The sequence below is a fragment of the Syzygium oleosum genome, unplaced genomic scaffold (assembly GCF_021117445.2).
Source record: "Syzygium oleosum isolate NSW1041296 unplaced genomic scaffold, Sole_v2.1 Sole_v2.19, whole genome shotgun sequence".
Classification (NCBI taxonomy): domain Eukaryota; kingdom Viridiplantae; phylum Streptophyta; class Magnoliopsida; order Myrtales; family Myrtaceae; genus Syzygium; species Syzygium oleosum.
In genome coordinates this window covers 2,640,995-2,662,653 of record NW_026607503.1, presented here as the reverse complement: position 1 = coordinate 2,662,653, position 21,659 = coordinate 2,640,995, and the positions used below count along the sequence as shown (strand labels likewise).

General features: G+C 39.4%; 2 protein-coding genes across 2 annotated transcripts; both read right to left on the bottom strand.

Moving 5' to 3' along the window:
- Positions 1-8,810: 8,810 nt before the first annotated feature.
- LOC115670155 (uncharacterized) lies at positions 8,811-9,687 on the bottom strand. The gene has a single exon (XM_030591355.2). It carries the CDS (start codon positions 9,557-9,559, stop codon positions 9,164-9,166), a length of 396 nt encoding a protein of 131 aa, XP_030447215.1. The 5' UTR covers positions 9,560-9,687; the 3' UTR covers positions 8,811-9,163.
- Positions 9,688-20,170: 10,483 nt separating this feature from the next.
- LOC115668044 (dirigent protein 19-like) lies at positions 20,171-21,195 on the bottom strand. The gene has a single exon (XM_030589557.2). It carries the CDS (start codon positions 21,046-21,048, stop codon positions 20,476-20,478), a length of 573 nt encoding a protein of 190 aa, XP_030445417.2. The 5' UTR covers positions 21,049-21,195; the 3' UTR covers positions 20,171-20,475.
- Positions 21,196-21,659: the final 464 nt, after the last annotated feature.

The window sequence follows — 21,659 nt, the reverse complement described above, 5'->3', positions numbered from 1 at the left end:
AAATTTGTTACAAAAGTGCAATCGAGTCATAAAACTTTCAAAAAGTGCAATAGAGTTCTAAAACTTTGAAAAAGTGCAATCGAAATCTTAAAACTAATAGGCCAATAAAAACTCATTAGATGTTCTGTCACCTGTTCTTATTAGTCCACGACAGATCACAAAAACCCAAAAAAAGTATTGTTACGTGAGTTGCATGAGAAATTTCTAGTGTTGTTTGGCTGTCGGCATGGGTGCGCTTGTGCTAATATATCACCAGCCGATACAAAGAGAGAATATCACGGAAGCATAAAATGGTGCTAAATATAGTTTCATCCGATATTCATCGATTAAAATCATTTTAAGATATGCCTCAAGTTTCTTAGAATTTTTTAAGCAACTTAGTGTTAGTAAATGTATGCAAGTTTATGACAATCTAGTTTACAGTTTTACTATCGATCTACAACAAACATTGTAATCACCAAAGTTCGTAAGCAAGATGGATTCAGCTAGGCTCCTTATTTTCTTATTCTTTGGTTAAACATATCTTCATTATGCTTCTTGATTTGCATGCCATAAATCAACCACGAATGAGGATTTTGTCCATAATCCAACATTTTTGGAAGGTGATGAATTAGTTGATATAGGAAAATCAAAGAATTAAGAAAATATGGAAAAAAAAAAATCAATCATTCCTTTCGGTCAATGGCTTCAATCTAACAGAGATATAAAAGGTACAACACTATATACGTTTAGAATAGGCAAAAAGCCTGCATATGCTAATGAAAAACACTCTTAACTTTTAGGACAATATCCATTTGAGGATCGAAGAACCAACAAAACAATCAATATTAACAATTGGGCAATGTACGGTGGCTCAAAAAATAATGAAGATTAGGTGATTAACGATAGTAGCGCCATCATACGACAATGGAGCCTACAATTATAGAACAACAAACTTAAGAGGATTTCATGAAATGATTAGAAGAGAAAAGGGCGTAATTACTAGAAATTAACACAAAATTCTCGTTATGATCGACCCTCGCTTATATGATGGTTCAACCTTTTTAATGCACACGATTGACACTCTAGTATGTGCTTTGCTTCCTTGATGAGCCTAACACGCCAAAGTAATTCCTTAAAAGGTGATTATTAAATTATCGTCAACGGCTAACTATTTCCGTTAGAGCAATGGATCAAATAACCTGCAATTTCAAGATAATCCTGGGCGTTAAAGTTATTTCAGTTCATTTATGCATGAGATCACGTACTGTTCAGAGGTCGAATTAGTGTCATGCAAGACGTACGTGCACACGGCTGGCTATTAGAGTGATTATAAGAAAGAGGTTGTAAATGTTATGACATACATCCATATTCTAATCTCCATTAAGTCTACTTTTACCGAAGAACGCTAGTAAGATATCCATTCGGTGAAAGCATAACATCAAACAAAATTCGAACAATATAATCAGGCTAGGACAAATTGATTTTTACTCCTGTTTTCTTAGTTGATTCAAGCAAATGATGTGACTTTGGAAGAGTCGAGGAGAGTACAGATTTATGAATGTGTAGTATACATACGTTTTACTTCTTCCATTGGCTAGATAGACTCTCCACAGCCAACATGTACAAGGTTATTCCGACAAATGATACAATATGAATGAAGAACATCTATTAAGCGTGTGCATATTAATCATAAATCATCCTTAGATTTGAGATAAACAATTCTATAAGATCGCGAGGCAGGCAAAAGTTTAGCAAATGGTTCATTTGGTATAAACATATAAATGAAGCCATGGAGTTTTAAAGCTCCAAATTGTCTTTATTAATCTCACATAGATAGAACAACCACACTCATACTGAAAACTGGATCAAGCATAAAATGTAAAGACTTAAGGATTTTGGGTCTCTTAACAAGAACTTAATTAACTCAAAGCATCTTAATCTCTTGGCCTACATATAATTGTAGGTCGGAAGTCCCAATTGGTTCATGAGCTCTGCATACTTTTGCTGTTGTTCCACATACACCTCTGTTAGCTCGTCCTTCTCTTTCTTCAATTGCACATATTCAGCTGCATCAAATATCGGTCAATTACATATTTGTAATTTCTCCTTCGATACGCGTGCACGCAAAGAGAGAGAGAAAGAGAGAGGACCTTGTTTGGATTCGATTTTATGAGAAAAGAAACCGATTTTTCGCTTTAATATGTCATTTTCAACTTGGAATAAATAGTACTGCCGTTCCCAATAGTACATCGTCACAAAGTCCTTTCCTATGTTGGCCTGTATACATCAAACAAGAGAAATTCAACATCATTAGATACTTGTCATGTGCATCACTTCAAATGTCAAATCTTGAGAGCACACTAAATGAACAAAAATTGGTGGAGTAATCATATCGATAACTAACTTCAAGAGATTTCACTATCCGTTCCATTTGCATTATTTGAGAAATCTCTTCGGGATGAAAGATTTCACTGTACTGCCTGCTTGCCAATGTCCTGAAAAACACAAAAACAAAAGAAAATTGAAAAAAAGTCACCACTTTATTTTAAAAGGCACCACGTGATATACTAACAATTGGAATATTAAGAGAACCGAAAATTGAAAATCTCTCCACCATTTTTGCCATTTCTGTGTTTTTTTTTTTTTTGCCCGTTTCTTTTCCGACCAGCACTTTCAAATGATATGTCTAGGTCAAGAAAATGGGCATGGTTATCCATGCTAACATTTTGAAACACGTTTAAAGGTTTTACATTTACAAGCACCTCCTACGCTTCTTAGGGTTGATATTAGGGTTTTGTGAGCTTTGTCCTTCCATTCTCTGGCTTGTCGAAGATAATGGAGGCATCCCTAGGGAAATGATTCTCTCCTTCTTGTCGTTGGAGTTGTTGAAGCTCTCCATTAACCACTTCAACAAAAAGATTGCCCTATAACAATGAACAATAAGTTAGCACGAAAGAAATAAGTCTCACAATCATTCTCAAAAAAGAGCAAACTAGCTAGCCAGAGACACTGGGATTTGTTTGTTTACTCACACTAGTTACGAAAAATTAAAGAGAGAAATATGAAAGTAGTGAGCATCCAAGTGGGTTCGGCCTCTTATTTATAGGAGAAAGTAATGAGTCTTAAGCTACCTGGAATCTGTGTGATTGGTCGGTGGGCCCATCTCCTGTGCATTTTCCAGTACTGCATGATATATTGATGGTTTAGTTTCATTTTCAAAAAAGGAAGAACTTTCCATTTCTTTCGAAAATCCCTCATGTACCCCCGCATCACAACAAGAGTTCTTGGTCATTTTTGTCACTATAGCATGGCCAAAATTGGCATGCATGCTGTGAAAACTCAATTTTTGGAGTTACCAAATTTGCCTTGAATATATCTATAAGAGAAATTGTTATCAATGGGAATTAAAAGGCTGAGCCAAGAAGGGAATTTTAGGAAATATCATTTTGGGAAATATCTATGAGGAGGCTTCCTCTTTTTTGGTTTGAACTTGAATTTGGATGCTTATAAATTGGCCATCCTTGTTACTTGCCTCAATTGACGTTGCAGAAAATGAAAAGAATATGCAGTTTAATAGTTAATGTCGGATTCGGGGGATGATACTTTCAGCTCTCTCTTCTCAAAATCATGCTCGTGAATGAATTCGTCAAAATTGGAAAATCGTTTATCCTTTCACCAATAAGATGTTTTTGAAAAAATTACCAAAAAAATCATAAACCTATTACACTTTTGCCAATTAAATCCTAAACCCTTTAATTGTGCCAATTGAATTTTAAATATTTTCACATTTTGCCAATTAAGTCTATCCAGTCAATTTTGCTGGAAACCGCTAATGGATATACTAGCCATCCTAAGTGGTATGGCCAGCGCTGACACAAACAATTTTAATATTTTCTTTTCGATTTTGTTATTATTTTTTTTATTGTCTTCTTATTTCCTTCTTTTCTTTTAATTGTAGCCAGCGAGTGTCATGGCCTTTGCTCGAATCTGGGCAAGGCCATCACGGCCGCAAGAGAGGCCAGCCTCGCCTAACTCTAGGCTAGGGGGCCTCGCTCGATTCTGCGATGGTATGGGCGAAGGCTTGCGACCCTCCCTTGCTGCTGGCAGGGGCTTCACATGGCAGGACCCTCGCCTACCGAAAAACAAAAAAGAAGGAAAAGAGAAAAAAAAAAGAAATAAAAAATTTGAAAGAATATTGAAAAAATACTAAAATTATCTACATCAGCGCCAACTGTACCACGTAGAACGACTGGTGTCCACGTCAGCGATTTCCAGTAAAATTGGCTTGATGAACTTAATAGTCAAAACGTGAAAAGATTTAGGACTCAATTGGCACAATTAAAAGTTTATGAGTGAATTGGCAAAAGTGCAATAAGTTTATGACTTTTTTGGTAATTTTCCCAATGTTTTACTGTGCAAAGTTTGCTATTCTATCTATTTTTATATAGCCACAAGTTGATATTTACGCGTACACTTTCTATTAAGTAAGTAGTTGATCTAGCACCATAGCCATGCACAGGCCCGGCCATGCCTCGCAGGTCTCGAGCGACGATAAAACCATCACGGCCATCGAGCCGAGATAGAGAGAGGGGATAAATTACTCTAAAATATGAGTATATTGATTCAAGGATTAACTTCATCCGCTAAAGTTACTCAATGACTCAATCCCCTTGAGTTTTAGCCTTACATACCCCCTTTGGACGCTGACATTACTTAACCATTATTCTTATCATTTACAAATTTGTCATTTCCTATTTTAAAATGCTCAGAACCAAATACTCAATTCTCAACCCTCCTAAAACTCTCAAACCAACTCAAGCCTTGGCTCATCCACCACCACTACCAGCCACTGTCGCCGTCGCCGTCTACCGCCATGAGGACTTCTGCCCAGCTCGCTGCAGATGACAACCATCCTTCCATCTCCATTCGTGGGTTGCATCCCTCACCCCAAGGTGTCAAAGAGAATTGACTGAACCAAATTCGAAGCCAACCGAACAAAACAATTCGGGTCTTTTTGGTTCGGGTGTCCAAGTAAAAGAAACATTCGGTTCGATCTCGAGTCAACAACCGGAATCGACCCAAACAACGTCACTAAACTTGGTGTTTGAACTTGCGATTTTTTATTCATTATTTAATCATTTATGGATTCGGATTGCATCAAGATGCAAAATCCTAGCAAAATGAGAATTCGAACCAACATTAATAAGTCACTCTCAGCCACTCGTTTCTCACACCTTAACGAAGGGATGAGCCTCCGGAGACGCGAATCGCCACTAACCATGGCTCCTGCTGAACCCGAATTGAACCAGGAGCCCCAACCCTTTCATGAGGAGATTGACGAACCTTGGATCCGATACTTCAACCCCATTTATCTGAACCCACACTTTTCCAGGAAGCAATCAACCAGGGTAAGAAACTTGAGAGCAATCAATTCAAGCAAGAAACTTGAAGCTCAATCTGATGCTAAAAGCCCCGTATTAAACAAGTCAAGAAAGCATAAAACCACAGCTTGAAGTTCCAATTCAATTGCAGCCAAGCTTCTTCACCATATTCAAGCAAGAAACTAGAAAACAAAACACCACCTCGAAAACAGAATAAAACAGAGATGCAAGCATTTCTCCTCCTTAATTAGTACAGGAAATTAGCAAGTGGGGTCAGCTCAACATGTCTCAGCCACGGTCTCAAAAACATGTCTTTAAATTCAAGCTGGTCTCCAAGAAAGAGCAGACGAAGGCTGTAACCGAAACTGATGTAGATGCAGTAAAACAGAGGAAGTTTTATGGCTTGCAGAGCCTCTTTTGGCTATATCATTTCGCAAACTAAGTTGTTCTAGCTGACTATATATTGTTTACTCAAATTGTTTTGGCTTCGAAACAAGTTCACTAACGTGTATACCGACGGTAAACACATTCACCAATACAGAAAAGTAAACCTGAGCAGCTCCGTCACCAACCTCTTCTTCCTTGTCGATCAATGGGTAAGGTTTCACTTTTTGCCTCTCTACGTGTTTCGTTGTCTCACGTAACTCACCGACCGTGTCGATCGTTTAGCACAAAGGACTTTTGACTTGGATCTGTCAGGGTAGGTTCAGTTGCTCTAGCTAATCGTTGTTGTTGCTCCATCGGGGAAGTCTTTAGCTGCCGGCACGCCACGTTCCAATAGGATGTCAATTCATACTTTCCTAGCATAGATATAACTCCAAAGTCTTCCGTGTCGCTTTTGTTCACGAAAAATATTTTGACTAGCTGAGATCCTTGGCATAAAAACCCCATCAAGGTACCATATTAGATTCTGACCAAAAAAAAAAAAAAGGTACCATATTAGACGTCAAATCAATGAGCCTTAAATTGACTATAAACTTCTTTGATAAAACACATTTTTCTGTAGAAGCTTAAATCGTTCTATTAATTCCGTGTATGCCCTTGAGAACCAATAGCCAAAAAAAAAAATCCGAAAACTTAAACTCGTATCTAAGATTTTTTTTTTTATAATTGATTATTGCCAAAATCCAAGGGACACTCTTTGCTTTACAATGAGATTTGAGGACACTCTTTGTTTTTAGTATGGAAAGGTAAACCATACATCGTCAATGTAAAGAAAAGTTTACACCAAACAGCATTATCCATCATTTACTCTAGGATCGTAACTATCCACTATCTCAAATCAATGATATATAAGATTGCTCGAGTAAAACCTTTTTTATGCCAGCTGTATATTCTATAATTATTCTTTTAGAATTGTCACCCTCTACCAACTCTTTTCTGTTTCTCCCTATTGCCATTGCTTCTTGAAAGAAACTAATCTTTGTTCGGGTATGTAATATTATCGAGTTATCATTGATTTTATTTTACTATAATTTGATTTAATTAATGTAACGGGCAACTGTATCCCAAAGACCATTAGGTAATTACTTTCTTTGTTTGGCGTCGTCGCACGGCGAGGACCTAGGCCGGCGGCATCAGGCGATGGAGGTGCGGCTGTGGCTAGTGGTCGTGCAACTTGAGGTTAATGTTGTGGATGGACGGAGGGGCAAAATGAAAAAGGAGAAAAAGGCAATAAGAGATGGAAAACGATAAAAACAAGAAACATATATAATGAATATGAGCGGTCCAATTTGCTTGTTGTTGATGTGTTCAAGGGGTTAACTTTACCGAACTCTACAGGATCCTAACTTTGAGGTCCACTATTCCTATAAAGGCATTGTACATCTGCATCGTGATTTTGACCGCTAACAATTTGTGTGTAATCACCTATCCCACTTTCTCAAATTAGACCTTTTTATGTAATTTTATCTTTTTTTAAATACGGAGAATTGAAACTTTTCGATTTGACTAATCACCACGGATACACACAAATCGTGAAGTTCACGTGCATCGAATAGGACTTCGTTAATGTAACTAACGTGGGCATGGCCCCAAGGGTCACTACGCAGAGGAGATACTATACGGATTCTGTCGTACACCCAACCAAAACATAGACATTATTAGAGTGACGGCATATCGTCTTCACACACTGTTCGCATCTACTCGCTTCACCCATTCAACCGTCTATCTGTGCTAGTGTTATCGAATACCCAACTTAGAAAAACTCTCTTGCATGCCCGAAACTACATGACGACCAAGGCAGAGAGTGATGAACGGCGGTGGTGGCAGTCGTCGCCAACGCCCGCATCGTTACACACTCGAACACCCGAAACAAAAGTGAATTTACTCTCCCTCAATCCTTTAAATGGCGCAACCGCAATTAAAGTTGCACTTTTAGTAAAGCAAAAGGGCAAAGAACACACCGAAATCAAAAGCGAAGAACGTGACGCAAGAGGTTCCACTTTTAGCATGTGGGAAGCTTCGTGGCGACAGAGCTCAGACGATCATTCTAAGAACCCTGCTTATATGACGTTACCGTTATTTAGTAAGAGACTTTGAAGACCACAACTAAAGAAATGTTGAAAAGCAAATTCATTGGGGTATAGTTCGTTTATTACGAAATGACAAGATCGTGGAATATTGAACTCGGAACATTTTTCGTAGTTCTTTCATTTTATGGCATCAAAAGTGTTTTCTCTTATAATATTTCGGGCCAAACCTAAACAAAATGCATGGATTATGCACATAACGGAAATATCCTCACTTTTCAAATGACCCCAAGACGTGAATGAATTTTTACTATAGGATAAAATAATCCACCGTTAAGTTTTCCATCCCCAACAATTGTCATCAATTCGGAACACTAACTTTTGGTTTGGGGAAAAGAGAACTCGGTTCACTAACCCAAGCTCTTTCAATCTATGGATACTGATTTTTTTTTTCTATTTTCTCGTTAAAACAGACAAGTTCCTGATTGACAAAACTTAAAAACATCAAACATCATTTGGTATTCGCAATAAATGACATTGTTTCGTTTTTCTGTTATATGCGTAAATACCGTTAGTCACGTTTTGGCATGAGCTTTATTATGAAAGTCTATGCATTTCTTTGAGTAATGAATACTATTTTCTTTCGATAAAAAAAAAATCTTCCCAAAATGGACCCACAAATAAACAATCATTTTTCCTTTTTTTCCCCTTGGAGATCCAACCCAAAACTTCAAGAGCAATCACTCAAACTCATAACTTACACCCGGACTAGATCTGATCATGAGCTCGGCAGTCAATCACAACCGAAACGGGCCAGGCCTCAAATTTAAAATCTAATTTGTCTTCAACCCAGGCCCGGCTTGCGATCTCCAGCCGGTCCGGCGCTGCGCGACAATCACCTGTAAGCGAAATGTTTAGGGTCAATGAATCAACGGTATGATGTCACGTAACATCAAGAAAGCGAGGACCGGCCATGATTAATTAAGCCGATATCCATAGCCCTTCTTGGCCTCTCCTATCCCAGCTTACAACCAAAACAAAAGCACGATGAACTCCGCCTGATTAATTAAGCTGAATCACTGATTAATTAACACAAGAAGCTCAGGAAGACACACTTCGGAGCTATATCCTTGTCTTCTTCAAACCGAACCAGACCACAATTTACAGAGACTTAGAAGATCAGATCCGAGACAGCATGGCTTGTACACGTACAAAAAGTCCAACAGGCCCGCACTCTCACGACTCCACTCGCATAATTAATCTCTCCCTCACTAATTACGCTTATAATACACAGAAAAACACACGGGTATACTCGAACTCGACTCGTAATCACCTAGACAAGAGAGGGAACCAGCGCTCCTGCAGCGAAGACTGGTACGACACCATGAAGATCAGGAACACCAGCACCGCCGCGATGCCCCACGGGGACCCGCCGGCGCGGTGGAGCGAGTCCCGCTCCGGCATGGCCAGGAAGTAGGGCACCCGGTTCCAGTCCTCCTCGTTGGAGAGGAAGTGGACGAGGAGGAGCAGGACCACGGGGCAGAGCATGAGGAAGAGCTTGACCTGGGACATCACGTCCTCCACCACCGACTCGTAGTTGATGTACCAGGAGAAGCCCAGCACGAGGAAGAGGATGGCGACGAAGAAGCAGAGGTGCAAGGGCGGGAGGGAGAGGTAGTCGGCGTAGTAGGAGTAGTAGCTGTTGCCGTTGTAGTAACGCGCCATCGAGAGAGGAGAGAAACGGGGGAAGAGATGGTGTTGAGAACTTCTTGTCGCGTTGGATTTGAATGAGTGTGTGTGCTTCTTGATGCAGTGAATTAGCGAGAAGATTCAAGAATGTCTCGTCTATTTATGGCGAGAGAGAGAGAGAGAGAGAGAGAGAGAGAGAGAGAGATATTATTAAAGTTGAAAACTTTACTTAGCAAGTATGAACGGGAGTCCAAGTTAGCTTTTACTTTAGCTCATGGGGATTCACTTTCATGGCGATCTACGATCAGGGCGGTGGGATTTTCTTTCCACGCTGCTAAAGATTCGCAGCCGACGGTGGAGGCCATGACCACCGTCGCGGTGCCACGTAGCACCGACCATACCCCCAGTCTCGTGGGAAGAGAAAATAATAATAATATTGTATTGTTCATAGTATATCTATTTCTTTACGAGATAATAAATTCAATGTGAGAGGCAAATGTAAACATTTAAGCTCGGCTCAACACAAATTAACCTAGAATGGATAAGAATCGACATGTTTTCACTCGTTTTTAGTTTTGAGAAAACATATTATAAATTGCATTCGCGTTGAAGCATTTTAATGACACGGACACAATGACAAGATCGAATTATTTCCTATGAATAGAAATTTGAAAAAGAACGAAATACACTATTCATGAAATCAAACCATGAAAATGAAATTTTTCGACCGTCACCGAACTAAAGAAAACTTGTTATCATTGGAGTGGTAGTCTAATATTAGTGAGGCCACATCTTCTTAACGCTATCCACGGAAATCAAACCGTACACACGAAATTTTCCACCGAACCCAAATTAAAGAAAAACTCTTTTTATCATTACGGCGGTAGTATAATGTTAGTGAGCCTGAAGAAGATGGTCACAAGTTCGAGTCACAATGCTTGGCCGGTCCGTGCCTAAATCATTTGCTATCTCATGCGATATCTTAATTTTCGACACGCTGATGGAAAAATAATTATAAATTTATCGATGATCAATTTTTCGATGCCGGTTAAACCGAGCAGTTTAAATGAACATGAGACATCATCATGACTCTTGGGGGGAGGAGGAGGATGAGACTAGACGTCCATGACCGCCCTTTTACCTACTCCTATAAAAATTCCTACTAAATGTGACAAAAAGCTAGGGGTCATGGGAGATGTGGAAGAGGAGAAAGGTATTTTTGCGGGTTTGGTTTTATTTAGCAATGAGAAAGGTTGTATTATTGGGGAAGTGGCTTGACTAATGGCCAATCCACAGGACCACACCACGTGGCCTATATCACTTTGCGGATACGCCTTTTATCTCTTCTATGACGACGACGACAACGACGGCTACATAAACCAGAAAACCTTGCTACATCAGCTTATAAACCAGGGAAAAATCCACATATCACCTCAATTTATAGCGACCATAACACGTGTATCCATAAAAACCCCAAAATATACTTATCGTAACACGTTTACTCTAAATTTTTTTATTGTGATATAAAAAGTCATAAACTTGTACTTATGTAACACATTCACGCTCCGTCAAGATTCCATTACATGATTTTTCAGTCGAAAAAACGTCGTTTTTATTTTCCTTTAGCCGCATAGGCGCTCCATATCAACACCATTTACTTTCTAACGTCCATGCATTCAGGTTTTTAACAGTTCTCTTTAACAAACTTTAACGAAAGATAAATATATCACATAGATAAAAGTTTGAGATTTTTGGTATTATGGAAAAAAAAAATTAAGGTAAATATGTTACAGTGAACACGGTAAAATTTTTGGTAGCTTTTGTCCTATGAGCAATCCACGGGATAGAAATTTTACGAGAGTTTGTGCTTTTTAGAGGAACCGAGCGCGGTTTCTTCAAATTCCTACCATCAGTACTGTCAAATACACTTATTCCATTGCAATATTCATACTATGTGAGCAACATCGAGCGGCGATAAACACGATGTCCTTGTTTATTTTTTCCATCGACCTTTTGTTTGTGATGCTTCCTAATTACCGAATAAGCCGTTTGTCTTTGTTTTTTTTCAAGAGAAAAATAATCACAAAGCTAACTTTGCTGAATCGGCGGAGAATGATGAGACCCTTTTTTTCGATTAGTTTTGGTGCGTCTTCATGAGGGACGCACTGAGGTTTTGAAAAGGTGTACTGATTAATCACTGTTGCTCTGATTGGATGCGTGCTTTAAGGAATGTTAGCCCTAATGGATTCTATTGTGGGACATGTTTGAACAATGCATGTCGTATTATATTTTGCACCATTGGTCCGTGACTCATCATCCTATGCCTCTAAGTCATCGTATCATCAATTTTGAAATAATAACACAAATAGTACCTAATTTTTTGCCCAATATGCAATGTGATCTATGAACTTTTAATTTATTTAATATGGTCCCTGAGCTATAACCCAATGTGCAATTTGACATTTTCACATAATTTAGAGACCAAGTTAAATATGTACCAACAATTCACGGACCACATTGAACAAATTGAAAGTTCAATGACTAGATTGCACATTATACTACAGTTCATGGACCAAATTGAACAAATTAAAAGTTAATGGACCATATTGCACGTTGAGTCAAAGTTCATAGACTATTTATGTCATTTTCCCTATCAATTTTCTTACGTGCTTAGATCGAATAATTCCAATTTTTTAAGAGCACACATGTGTTGGGACAAACATGAATTTTGTAATATAGGAAAATGAGGGAGCCATCCTAAGTAAGTTCGTTCTGAACCCATGAAATACCCCACTAACCTTGCAGATTAGTTAAGATCTAGATGGAATTATTTATACCTGATGGTACGAGGAACCAGACAGAGTTGTGGACACGTAATTCTCATACACATTTAACTACCTAAATCAACGTCATGGGATTAGTTTAATTTTGCTTGGTATGAAACGGGGATTAGCTAAGAACGCATGATCCATCTCAATTACTCTATATAGAGCAAGAAGTACCAGTCACGAATTTTCATTGAAGACTAAAAGTCCGTTTGTTTGAAAAAAAAACTGTTTTCGAAAAATTATTTTCCAACTTTCCGATATTTAAATGACAGAAAACTAATTGATCTACAAAAAACTCTTTCTACGACTGAAAAAACAAGCTTAGATTAGAAAAAATACGATTTCTCCTTTTGGCTAAAGGTGAGCAAAAGAATTGGATCAAACCGGCCGATTTTGGGTGGTTCTCGCAAGAATCAATCCGGTTCCCATTCTCTAAAATTTGGAACCAGTAAATATCGGTCCGATTCTCGGTTCTAGGTGTGGACCCACCCACTCGGATCACCTAAACAGGACCAAAATTTTTTTTTTAATTCTTAACATTCCAAATTTCCAAAACCCTAATTCTCATTCTTTTCTTGCTCAGACTCAGCCATATACGCTTGTCGCTCACGCCTCTCACTCTCACTTCTCCCAGTCTCAATCACGTAGCACTAATGCCTTCCTCACAGCTCGACGCTTTTTTAGACTTGGTTCTTGATAATTATAGCTTTGTTCTTGGAGATGATCATCATGTTTAGCTTATCACAAGATTGTTCTATTAACATCACTCGTGTAGTAGTTTAGACCATACAATAACACTTGCAGTCTTGCAGTGAATAGGAAAAAAAAAAGGAGATGCGCCCGATCCAGTTTATAGGTGGGTCCAGGACCAAGTGGGCAAGTCCCGATTCCACAAACTAAAAACCAGCCTACCCTGGAACTGATTACCCCTACTTCTGGCAAGAAAAAAATCATTTTCCCTAAGCCACCAAATAAATGAAAACTAACAATTTTCTTTGAAAATGACTTACATAGAAAATATTTTCCTTTCTCATAAAGTTTTCAGTGAAATAAACACGCCTTAAATGTCGATAGGAACCATGACCCCCAACCAATTCGTGAAACACAACTAACCTTTGAACGGCAGATGAGCGCTATTGATCCCAATCCTACTTCATTGACATAAATCAATGTGGGTAACAATTGACTGAGCTCACATTCATTTCGGGGCCAAAATTCATGGGCAGGCCTAACGGATTAACTTACTATACTTTATGAATATTATAGATTATGTAGGGCCACAAAATTCAAAGACCTAGAGGTGGGTGGCCCACAAATGGAAGCCAACCCATTCATCCATACTGTAAATGAAGGTGAACGATATGGGTTCTCCTATTTTCTCTTTTCCTTTTTGCTTCTCTTTTTCTCCCTTGTTTCCATTCTTCTCCTTCTTCCTTAGTGTGTTCCACAATCGGCTCAGCACGGCCATCAACACAAACCCCGGAAGGTCATTTCTTAGACTGTAGACGTTTAATCATTCAATCTACTATGTTGCTATCTCTCTCACACACACAAACAATGGTGCTTTGGAGGGTGGCTAAAATTGGAGAAATCATATAAGGGATAGATAACTTTTAGTGTTATTTAGATTAGGGGTGAGCACCGATCAAGGGTTAACCGTGGACCGACCCTAGACCGGCCCAACCCGACCGGTCCTCATCTAGTTCCCAAGGGTATTGGCTAGTCCTTAGTCCTAGGACCCCTGTATCCTACACTGTGCGGGTTCATCCTCGGTCTTGGGACTTTAGGGTGAGTCCAGGTTGGACTGATCCTGTATATATTATATAAAATTATATATCATATAATATATAATATACTTATGTTTACTTTAAACCCTACCCTGGCAACTGTGCCTCTGTTTTTTCTTGTTTCTTATGCAATTCTGCTGTGTAGAATTGTAAATTAGAAAAGAGAAACCCATTTTTTTTAGTCAATAGAAACCCACTTAACCTGTTGACCCAGCCCTAATTTGAACAAAAAAAAAAATAGAAACTCTCCACTTCCTCTCCTGTCGCCTCACTTTGTTCGCTTGCCGCTCACCTAGGAAACCCTATTCCTCGCATCGCGCCGCTCGCCTCTCTCTCAGCTTTGTTTGCTCGCCTCTTCGCTCGCCTTAGCCTCACTTTCACGTGTTCATTTTTTATGATTTGTTGCTTTTAGTAAATAGAGATTTATGTTGTTATCTTATCTTAGATTTATATTTGATATGTACCAGTGTTTATAATTTGGTTGCTCAATGTTTGATAGATATAAAATTTGAAAAAGTGTGTTTGTACTTTCAAGGAATACAAAAAATGAAACAAAAATAAATTGATTGGTCCTGGGTTGACCCTAGAACTAGACCGGACCCATGGAGTCGATCTAATCCTCAATTCCACGCTCAACAGGGTCGGTCCTCGGTCCCAAAAATTAAGGACCAACACAGTGCGGATTGGTCCCAGAGTTAGGTGCAGGACCAGCCCAACCCGAACCATGCTCACCCCTAATTTAGATATGGGCTATATTTTTTGCTCGATCAATTGGTTTGAGAAGACTTCTTTCAACCGACCTCCTCATTTGTGGAAGTCATAAACTTATAATCATGGACATCATACACATTTATAACTGAGATAAGTGCATTAAAAATTCTAAAACTTGTTCTAATAATGGAATCGAGTCATAAAATTTTCAAAAACTACAATGAAGTCATTGGGGATTAGAGGTACAATTGGGCATCAACTGGCCATGGCCGCTCAAGCTCGAATCTCATGGCCTTCATGGGTAGATCTTCCTTCAAAGCTTGTAGCCATGACCGTTGGCTGTTTGAGCTCGAAGCTTGCAGCAGCTGCGGCTATTAACTACCCATTATTCTCTCTTAATCCTTTTCTCCTTTTCTACTAGTTAAATGTACTTCCTCCAATCAGGAATTCTAAAGCGCAAGAGAAAGCTACCAGCGCCTAACTTTTCGACAACGTGGTCATCAATTTTGATGCGATCGCCTATTACACATCTGGAGATAGAAAAGAAGCAATGATCGGCATGAAGATTGAAATCGATGATTTATACACTAAGTTCGGTCTCTATACATTAAGAATTATAGGGGAGACCCTGCTCAAGCTGCTCATGCTGGTAAAAAGTCATTTTCAGACATTCACATAGGATCATTACAAGCTCGCGACCATGGTTGTTGGCCATCTAAGCTCGAGCTCGAAGCTCATGGTTGTCGTGGGCACTCAAGCTCGCTTGACGCTTGTGGCCATGGAAGAGCTTGAGTTCAAAGGAAGAAGAAGATGTTGACCCAAGGAAAAAGAAGATGCCACGTCAACGTCTCTCTTCAAAAAAATAATAAAAAATGGTCACATTAGCGCTACGTGTCTTAAGAAATGTGAGCATTTTGCATTAGCCAAAGTGGACGAAATTAAAAGAGCGACTAGATTGTGTCGATTTGTCAAGTTCTAAGACTTGCAACTTTTTAAACATTTTAGGACTTTTACGATAAATTTTAGAACTTCTTATGCACCTATCCCTTTATTATTAGTTAACTTAGCATGTTCAATGAGGTCAATATGAATAACCCGTCAATCTGACGATCAAAATTGTTGTTAGAGAGAGAATTTCTTCCGATCAGAGATAAGACACGCTAGAAAATCCAGCGGTTGAACTTTAATGGTTCCTTTAGACTGAAAAAAGAAAGACTTTAATAATTCCTAAAATTTGCATTGCCACATGAATCTTCAAGAAAAGGCCTAAAGAAAGTCCGACGTCACATTGGCCAAACAAACTAAAGCAAACCATATCCCAAGGTTGCTACAATAGATGCACAACATCAATCATCATTACCTAACTTTGGATTTCACGTGGGCCCGGTCCAGATTTGAGTTCCTAACATCGAGCCATGTCTATTCTATGGCCGACAGGAAGCGACGGGCCGAACTGCACCTCCACTCCTTTTGATTAAATGCACTACAATTCATCATTGACAAATGGCATCCTATGACCTGTGATCGGTTGACCCAGGGCCTGCAACCAAATCGGACTTATACGGAAATCAGACTGGATCACCCGAAAAATAGATTCAAGAACCGGTTTCATTTTTTGGGAACAAGTTAGAATCAATCCGATTCCAAGTTATAAATGAAGACCCACCCGAAAACCGAACCGATCAGACCGGTTTTGAAATTGATTTTTAACTTATGTTAAAAAAAAACCTAGATCATATTATTACTATATTTTGAATTGTTACTTTTTGTGAATAGTAATTTCTATTGCTAATCTTAGAAATTGTTGCTTTTGGCGAATAGTGATTTTTATTATTCATCTTTTATTTTGAATTGTTTCATTGCTACTCATATTATTTTGCTGGAAAAATGAAACCAGAAAAGGGAACAAAAAAAAAATAGGTTTTCGAGTACACCCTGGAATCGGATTGCAAAAACAAGGTAGGTTCCAAAATGGTTTCAAGGCAAACAAGATAGGTTACTGGTTCCAAAAATTGAGAACCGGTTATAATAGGGAACCTACCTACCTTAGAACTGATCACCACTAATTGACCTTAGGTTAGCCATTTTTATTTTTATTTTTTTGCTTTTTTAAATAACTTTGTTTCATTTTTCAAATTTCTGAACAGAAAGTAATAAATTACAAAAAAAGGGTATATTGTCGGCATAAATCTTTTCTTTCAAACAGGATTAAGGCATTCATAATTGCATTCGATCAATAAACGAGGAAACCCTTCCATGTCTTCTTACGTGAAAAAAAAAATGCTACACCGACGACATTTTTAAAAAAAATATTGTTATATTTGAAAATATAGACTAACAAACCTTGATTCGGTTATGCCGCAATTCTCGAGTAAACCTCACTTATCATTTCGTCTCGTTTGTTTTGACCATAATGGAACCATGAGAATAAAATGATGAAAAGATGGAATGCTAATTAAAAACTATCATTTTTGATAAATTTTTGGAGTAAGAATATGATTTATTCATGGTTTATTACCATTGTTGTATAATATTATAGATCTAAAGTTTTAGGCAGTCTGCTACTTGTGTAAGTAACATGCTTTGATCATGTTGATGTAACCACTGACATATCATTTTTGTATATTCTGAAATTATACATTTTTTAGATATACTAAGAAAATAAAAAATAAAAAACGAAGAAAGAGATTAATCGCGTTTGCAATTGCATGAGGCAAGATTATTGTTGTTGGCCACCCGCCTATGATTCGCTCTTTAGTCGTCGCCACCACAACCACCATACGAGCCACTCGATCTAGCTCCATCATGACCGATCCTCTCCACAATCCTCCCCCCCCCGGCCCGTCCCCCATTTGTCATGATTGCGCCTAGGGGTGAGCATGGTTCCAAAGTAGAATCTGAAACCTGAGAACCTAACCGGTGGGAACTTGTAGGTTCCAAGATATGCAGGGTAGATTCCATGTTCCAAAAATTAGGGAACCTGTTTCGACGAGTAGGTTTTAGGTTCTAGGTAGGCAGAATCTGGAACCTATAACCTGAAACTTAAACAAGTTTTTTTGTGTTTTTTCTTGGTCTATGTCTTTACGTGATTCTACGGTGGTTCATGGCGTTAGATGATCGATATATAATCTAGAACCACTAGTTTGAGCTTTCATTTTATGACTTGTTAATGTTTTATATTTTTCGTGTTCCTAAATATAAATTGTGATTAGTAGATCATAGCAGCAAGTGGTGATCATTGAAAGTGATGATTCACTGCAAATGTTCAATTAATAATATAGGTAAAACCTGGGTAGACCTTGGAAATGACCTTTGAACTTGTGATATAGTAGGTTCCATGTTGTAAAAAATTGAGGAACCTATTCTCATGAGCAGATTCCAAGTGGAACATGTACGAAACATGGAACCGCTCACTCTTAGTAGCGATTCATACAATGACTTCTCAGTTTAATTATATTTATTTGAACCGTAATGCCAGTAAAATTAGTCTTTTGTATTCTCTTTGATAAATGACAAGCTTGTTCGGTATTGTTGCGTTTATTTTCGTTTCGTTTAACTAAAAATGAAATTAATAAAAAGAACATGTTAGACTCTGGAACCTGCGACAGGGTAGGTTCTAGGTTCCAGGTTCTAACGGATAAGTTTCAGGTTCCAAAAAATGGGGAACCTGTACCTGTGGATAGATTCTAGGTTCTAGGTGGAACCTGTAAAGAACCTGGAACCGCTCACCCCTAGTTGCGCCAGTCGCCACCTCCATCGCCATGCTCACTTCTTTGTGGCTCGGCTACAATCATCGTGACTCGGTCTCCATAACCCTCTCCATTACTTGTCCCAATACTCCTTTGAGACCCACGAGAGACAATGTTAGTGCCGCTTCGCAAGCTGAAGTGGACGGTCAGTGCCCAAAAAGGAAATTACTTGTCCAAACTCGCCCCATTTTGCCATTCAGACCAACTTGGTTGGGTTCGGCGGGCACACTGCTTAACGATAGGTCTAATGGCATAAATTGCACGATTGAATTTACATTCATTGCGATGAAATACCAGTATGGATATACGTCAATGCTCGTTTCATATTGCATGAGCAAATGAGCATGAATCTGAACTATATATTTCGCTTCCGGTGGAGTTCACATATGTATGGTGCGGGGTGAGTGCAGGGGGGTCCATGGACGCCATTTCTATGATTTGCGGCCCAACCTCGCTCAAAGAGCCCATGTAAGAGAAACTTCAATACAATTATGATTGGTATAGATTGACTAAATATTGATGATGCATGAGAGAAATTAGCATTTTATGGTGCAATTTCTATGCTCAACTCCACCTACTCCCACTCTCCAACATCACTTACAAGGTCTTTTTGTTTTTAAATATTCCTATGTATTTTTCCTTATTTTTATGCAATTGTCTAAAAAATTAATCTTTTATGAACTTGGCAATACTTGACACGACAAAATATGGTACAAACACCGTACTTTATTGTGCACTATATGAAATACAACTTGATCTCAACATAAAATGAATGATTTTAGGTTCATGTTTATGTGTATTTGTGTAAATATATATTTATTTCGCACTTAATTTGACTTTTTACTCGGCGTGCATGCACTGTAAATTTCTTGACATAAAAATAACAAAGTGTGTTCTATAATAATTGTGTCGGTATCATAATCGCATCGGCTAATCCTATGTGCATTTGATATCGCTCATCTTATTAAAATACTTTCAAACTTATCACGTCAAAAGCAATGATTGGTTTTTCATTGAAAATTAGGTTTTTAGCTAGCTACTCTGATATGTAAGACTATCATTTTAAACAAGTGGTGCTTCAATTTACTTTTTTCAATATGTCATCATCTATTAGAAAACTTTCGTTCAATAGAATGAAGAAAAAGAGTACATGTTCGATGTATACCCACTCATCTTGCTAGCGGAAACGACAAAAGATATGGAGTCATTAAATATCTAATATTTTGTCCTTCTTATGTGTTTATTAAAAGATTATACACTTTTCATGTTAAAAAATCCGACTGAAATAATTATATGCATTGCTGTTCTCACATGACTAGTCTCAAAAGAAAAGGACATCGTGCCCTTTCTTTCTCCATGGCCCCATTGGCCCATTGCACCTTCTACATGCCGGACAGCTAAAGAAACCCTAGAATTATGAACATCCAACTTACAACATTAAATTACCAATTGATGTGACGAATCACACGATCCAAACTCCAATACGTTGTAATAGATCTAATGAGACCACTCCCAATCTGTCGAATGACTTGATAAATCAATTTCGCCGACCAATGTTAGTACACATAAAGATTGCATATAGGAAATATTATCCAAACTTAAGTAGTTGAAATGGAAGAAGGTAAAATTCTGTGTTGGATACTGCATTATTGACAACTCAGTAAAACAAGTGAATACTATTCCACCGGACCAACCCCATTTCGCTTTGGACCACAAGAGCAAAACCCTAGAGTCAGTGGTGGCCTCATGATTGCTATCTCTAGAATTCCCAGAATCATAATGGAGAAAAGCTGGCAACCATCGAAAGAGAAAGCAAAAAGGAATAAGAAAAGGGCCCGAAATGTAAAAAAATCGATCATCACGCATATCACCGGACGTCAATAGTGCAGCACGTAGACGTTGTACTCCACGACGGCGTCGTGGGTCTTCAGGTCCACCGTGTGGGTGCTCGCCTGGGCGTACCCGCGGGCGAACCGGAACAGCCCGGTGCCGGCGATCACCGGCATCTCCCGCACCTTGTGGAACACCGGGTTCCGCCCCAGCACGGTGATGCCGCTGCCGTTGTACTTCCCCGACACGAAGGCGAAGTTCATGATCATCAGCAGCGCCACCTCCTCCTGCGACGCCGAGGAGTACAGGCCCTGGGCGCGGCCGACGAGCTCGGACCCGATGTCGGGGAGGAGGGTCAGGGGGTTGTCGATCATGTTGACGAAGCCGAAGGCGGTGGCGGAGGCGTTGGACGGCGGGGGCACGACGGGGACGGAGGTGGGCTTGGGGCCGCTCACGACGTCGTGCCAGTAGAAGCGTAAGTGGCTGAGCTTCTCCTTCCCGAGGTCGACGCCCATGAGGCTCCGGTCGAGGGCGGTCCCGAAGCCGGAGGCGGGCGCCGGGACGGCGGAGGAGAGGAGGAGGAGGAGGAGGAGGGAGGAGATCGGAGCGAGAGTGGCCATGGAGGTGCTTCGCTGTAGCTAGCTAGTGGGGTAGGCCCAGGCGGAGATCGGACGTATGTAGTAGTCTCGCAGGTCAACGGGCAGAAAGTGGACTGGCCACCCTACTCCCCGTGGATGAAATTATGAGAATGGCGCGTGAAGCGAAGTTTCGCTTGGTGAATGAACGAGGGTCCGACCGCTATGATGTTGTTTGATTCACGTGACTTGGTGACTCGGGATCGAGCTGTTTTATCAAACACATAAGGGATAAGGGATATGCTTAAGTAACCGTCACCGTAATTGTTGCAAGTAACCATGGCGTGGAGGCCACAAGATGCAATTGATAGGAAAGGCAATTGGTGTTGTGCTAGCATTGTGAAAAAAAATTTCCTTCCCTCCGTTACAACTGGTGTTATGCTAGTAGTACAATCGGTGACCTACACAACCCCGTTACTTCCAATAGTAAGGGTGACTGTTAACATAGAATGATCCGGCAACATGATTCATTAATAATTCTGTGGTGAGGATTGGAACCGGACCGAAGTAACCTGTCTGAGCGGTTCCCGATTTCTAAAATTTGGAATCGGTAATTATCGATCCAATTCCCAATTTCAGGTGTGGACCGAACCATC

Bases quoted from the DNA above. Each gene is read 5' to 3' on its own strand.
- LOC115668044 (XM_030589557.2), bottom strand. From the start codon at position 21,048: ATGGCCACTCTCGCTCCGATCTCCTCCCTCCTCCTCCTCCTCCTCCTC.
- LOC115670155 (XM_030591355.2), bottom strand. From the start codon at position 9,559: ATGGCGCGTTACTACAACGGCAACAGCTACTACTCCTACTACGCCGAC.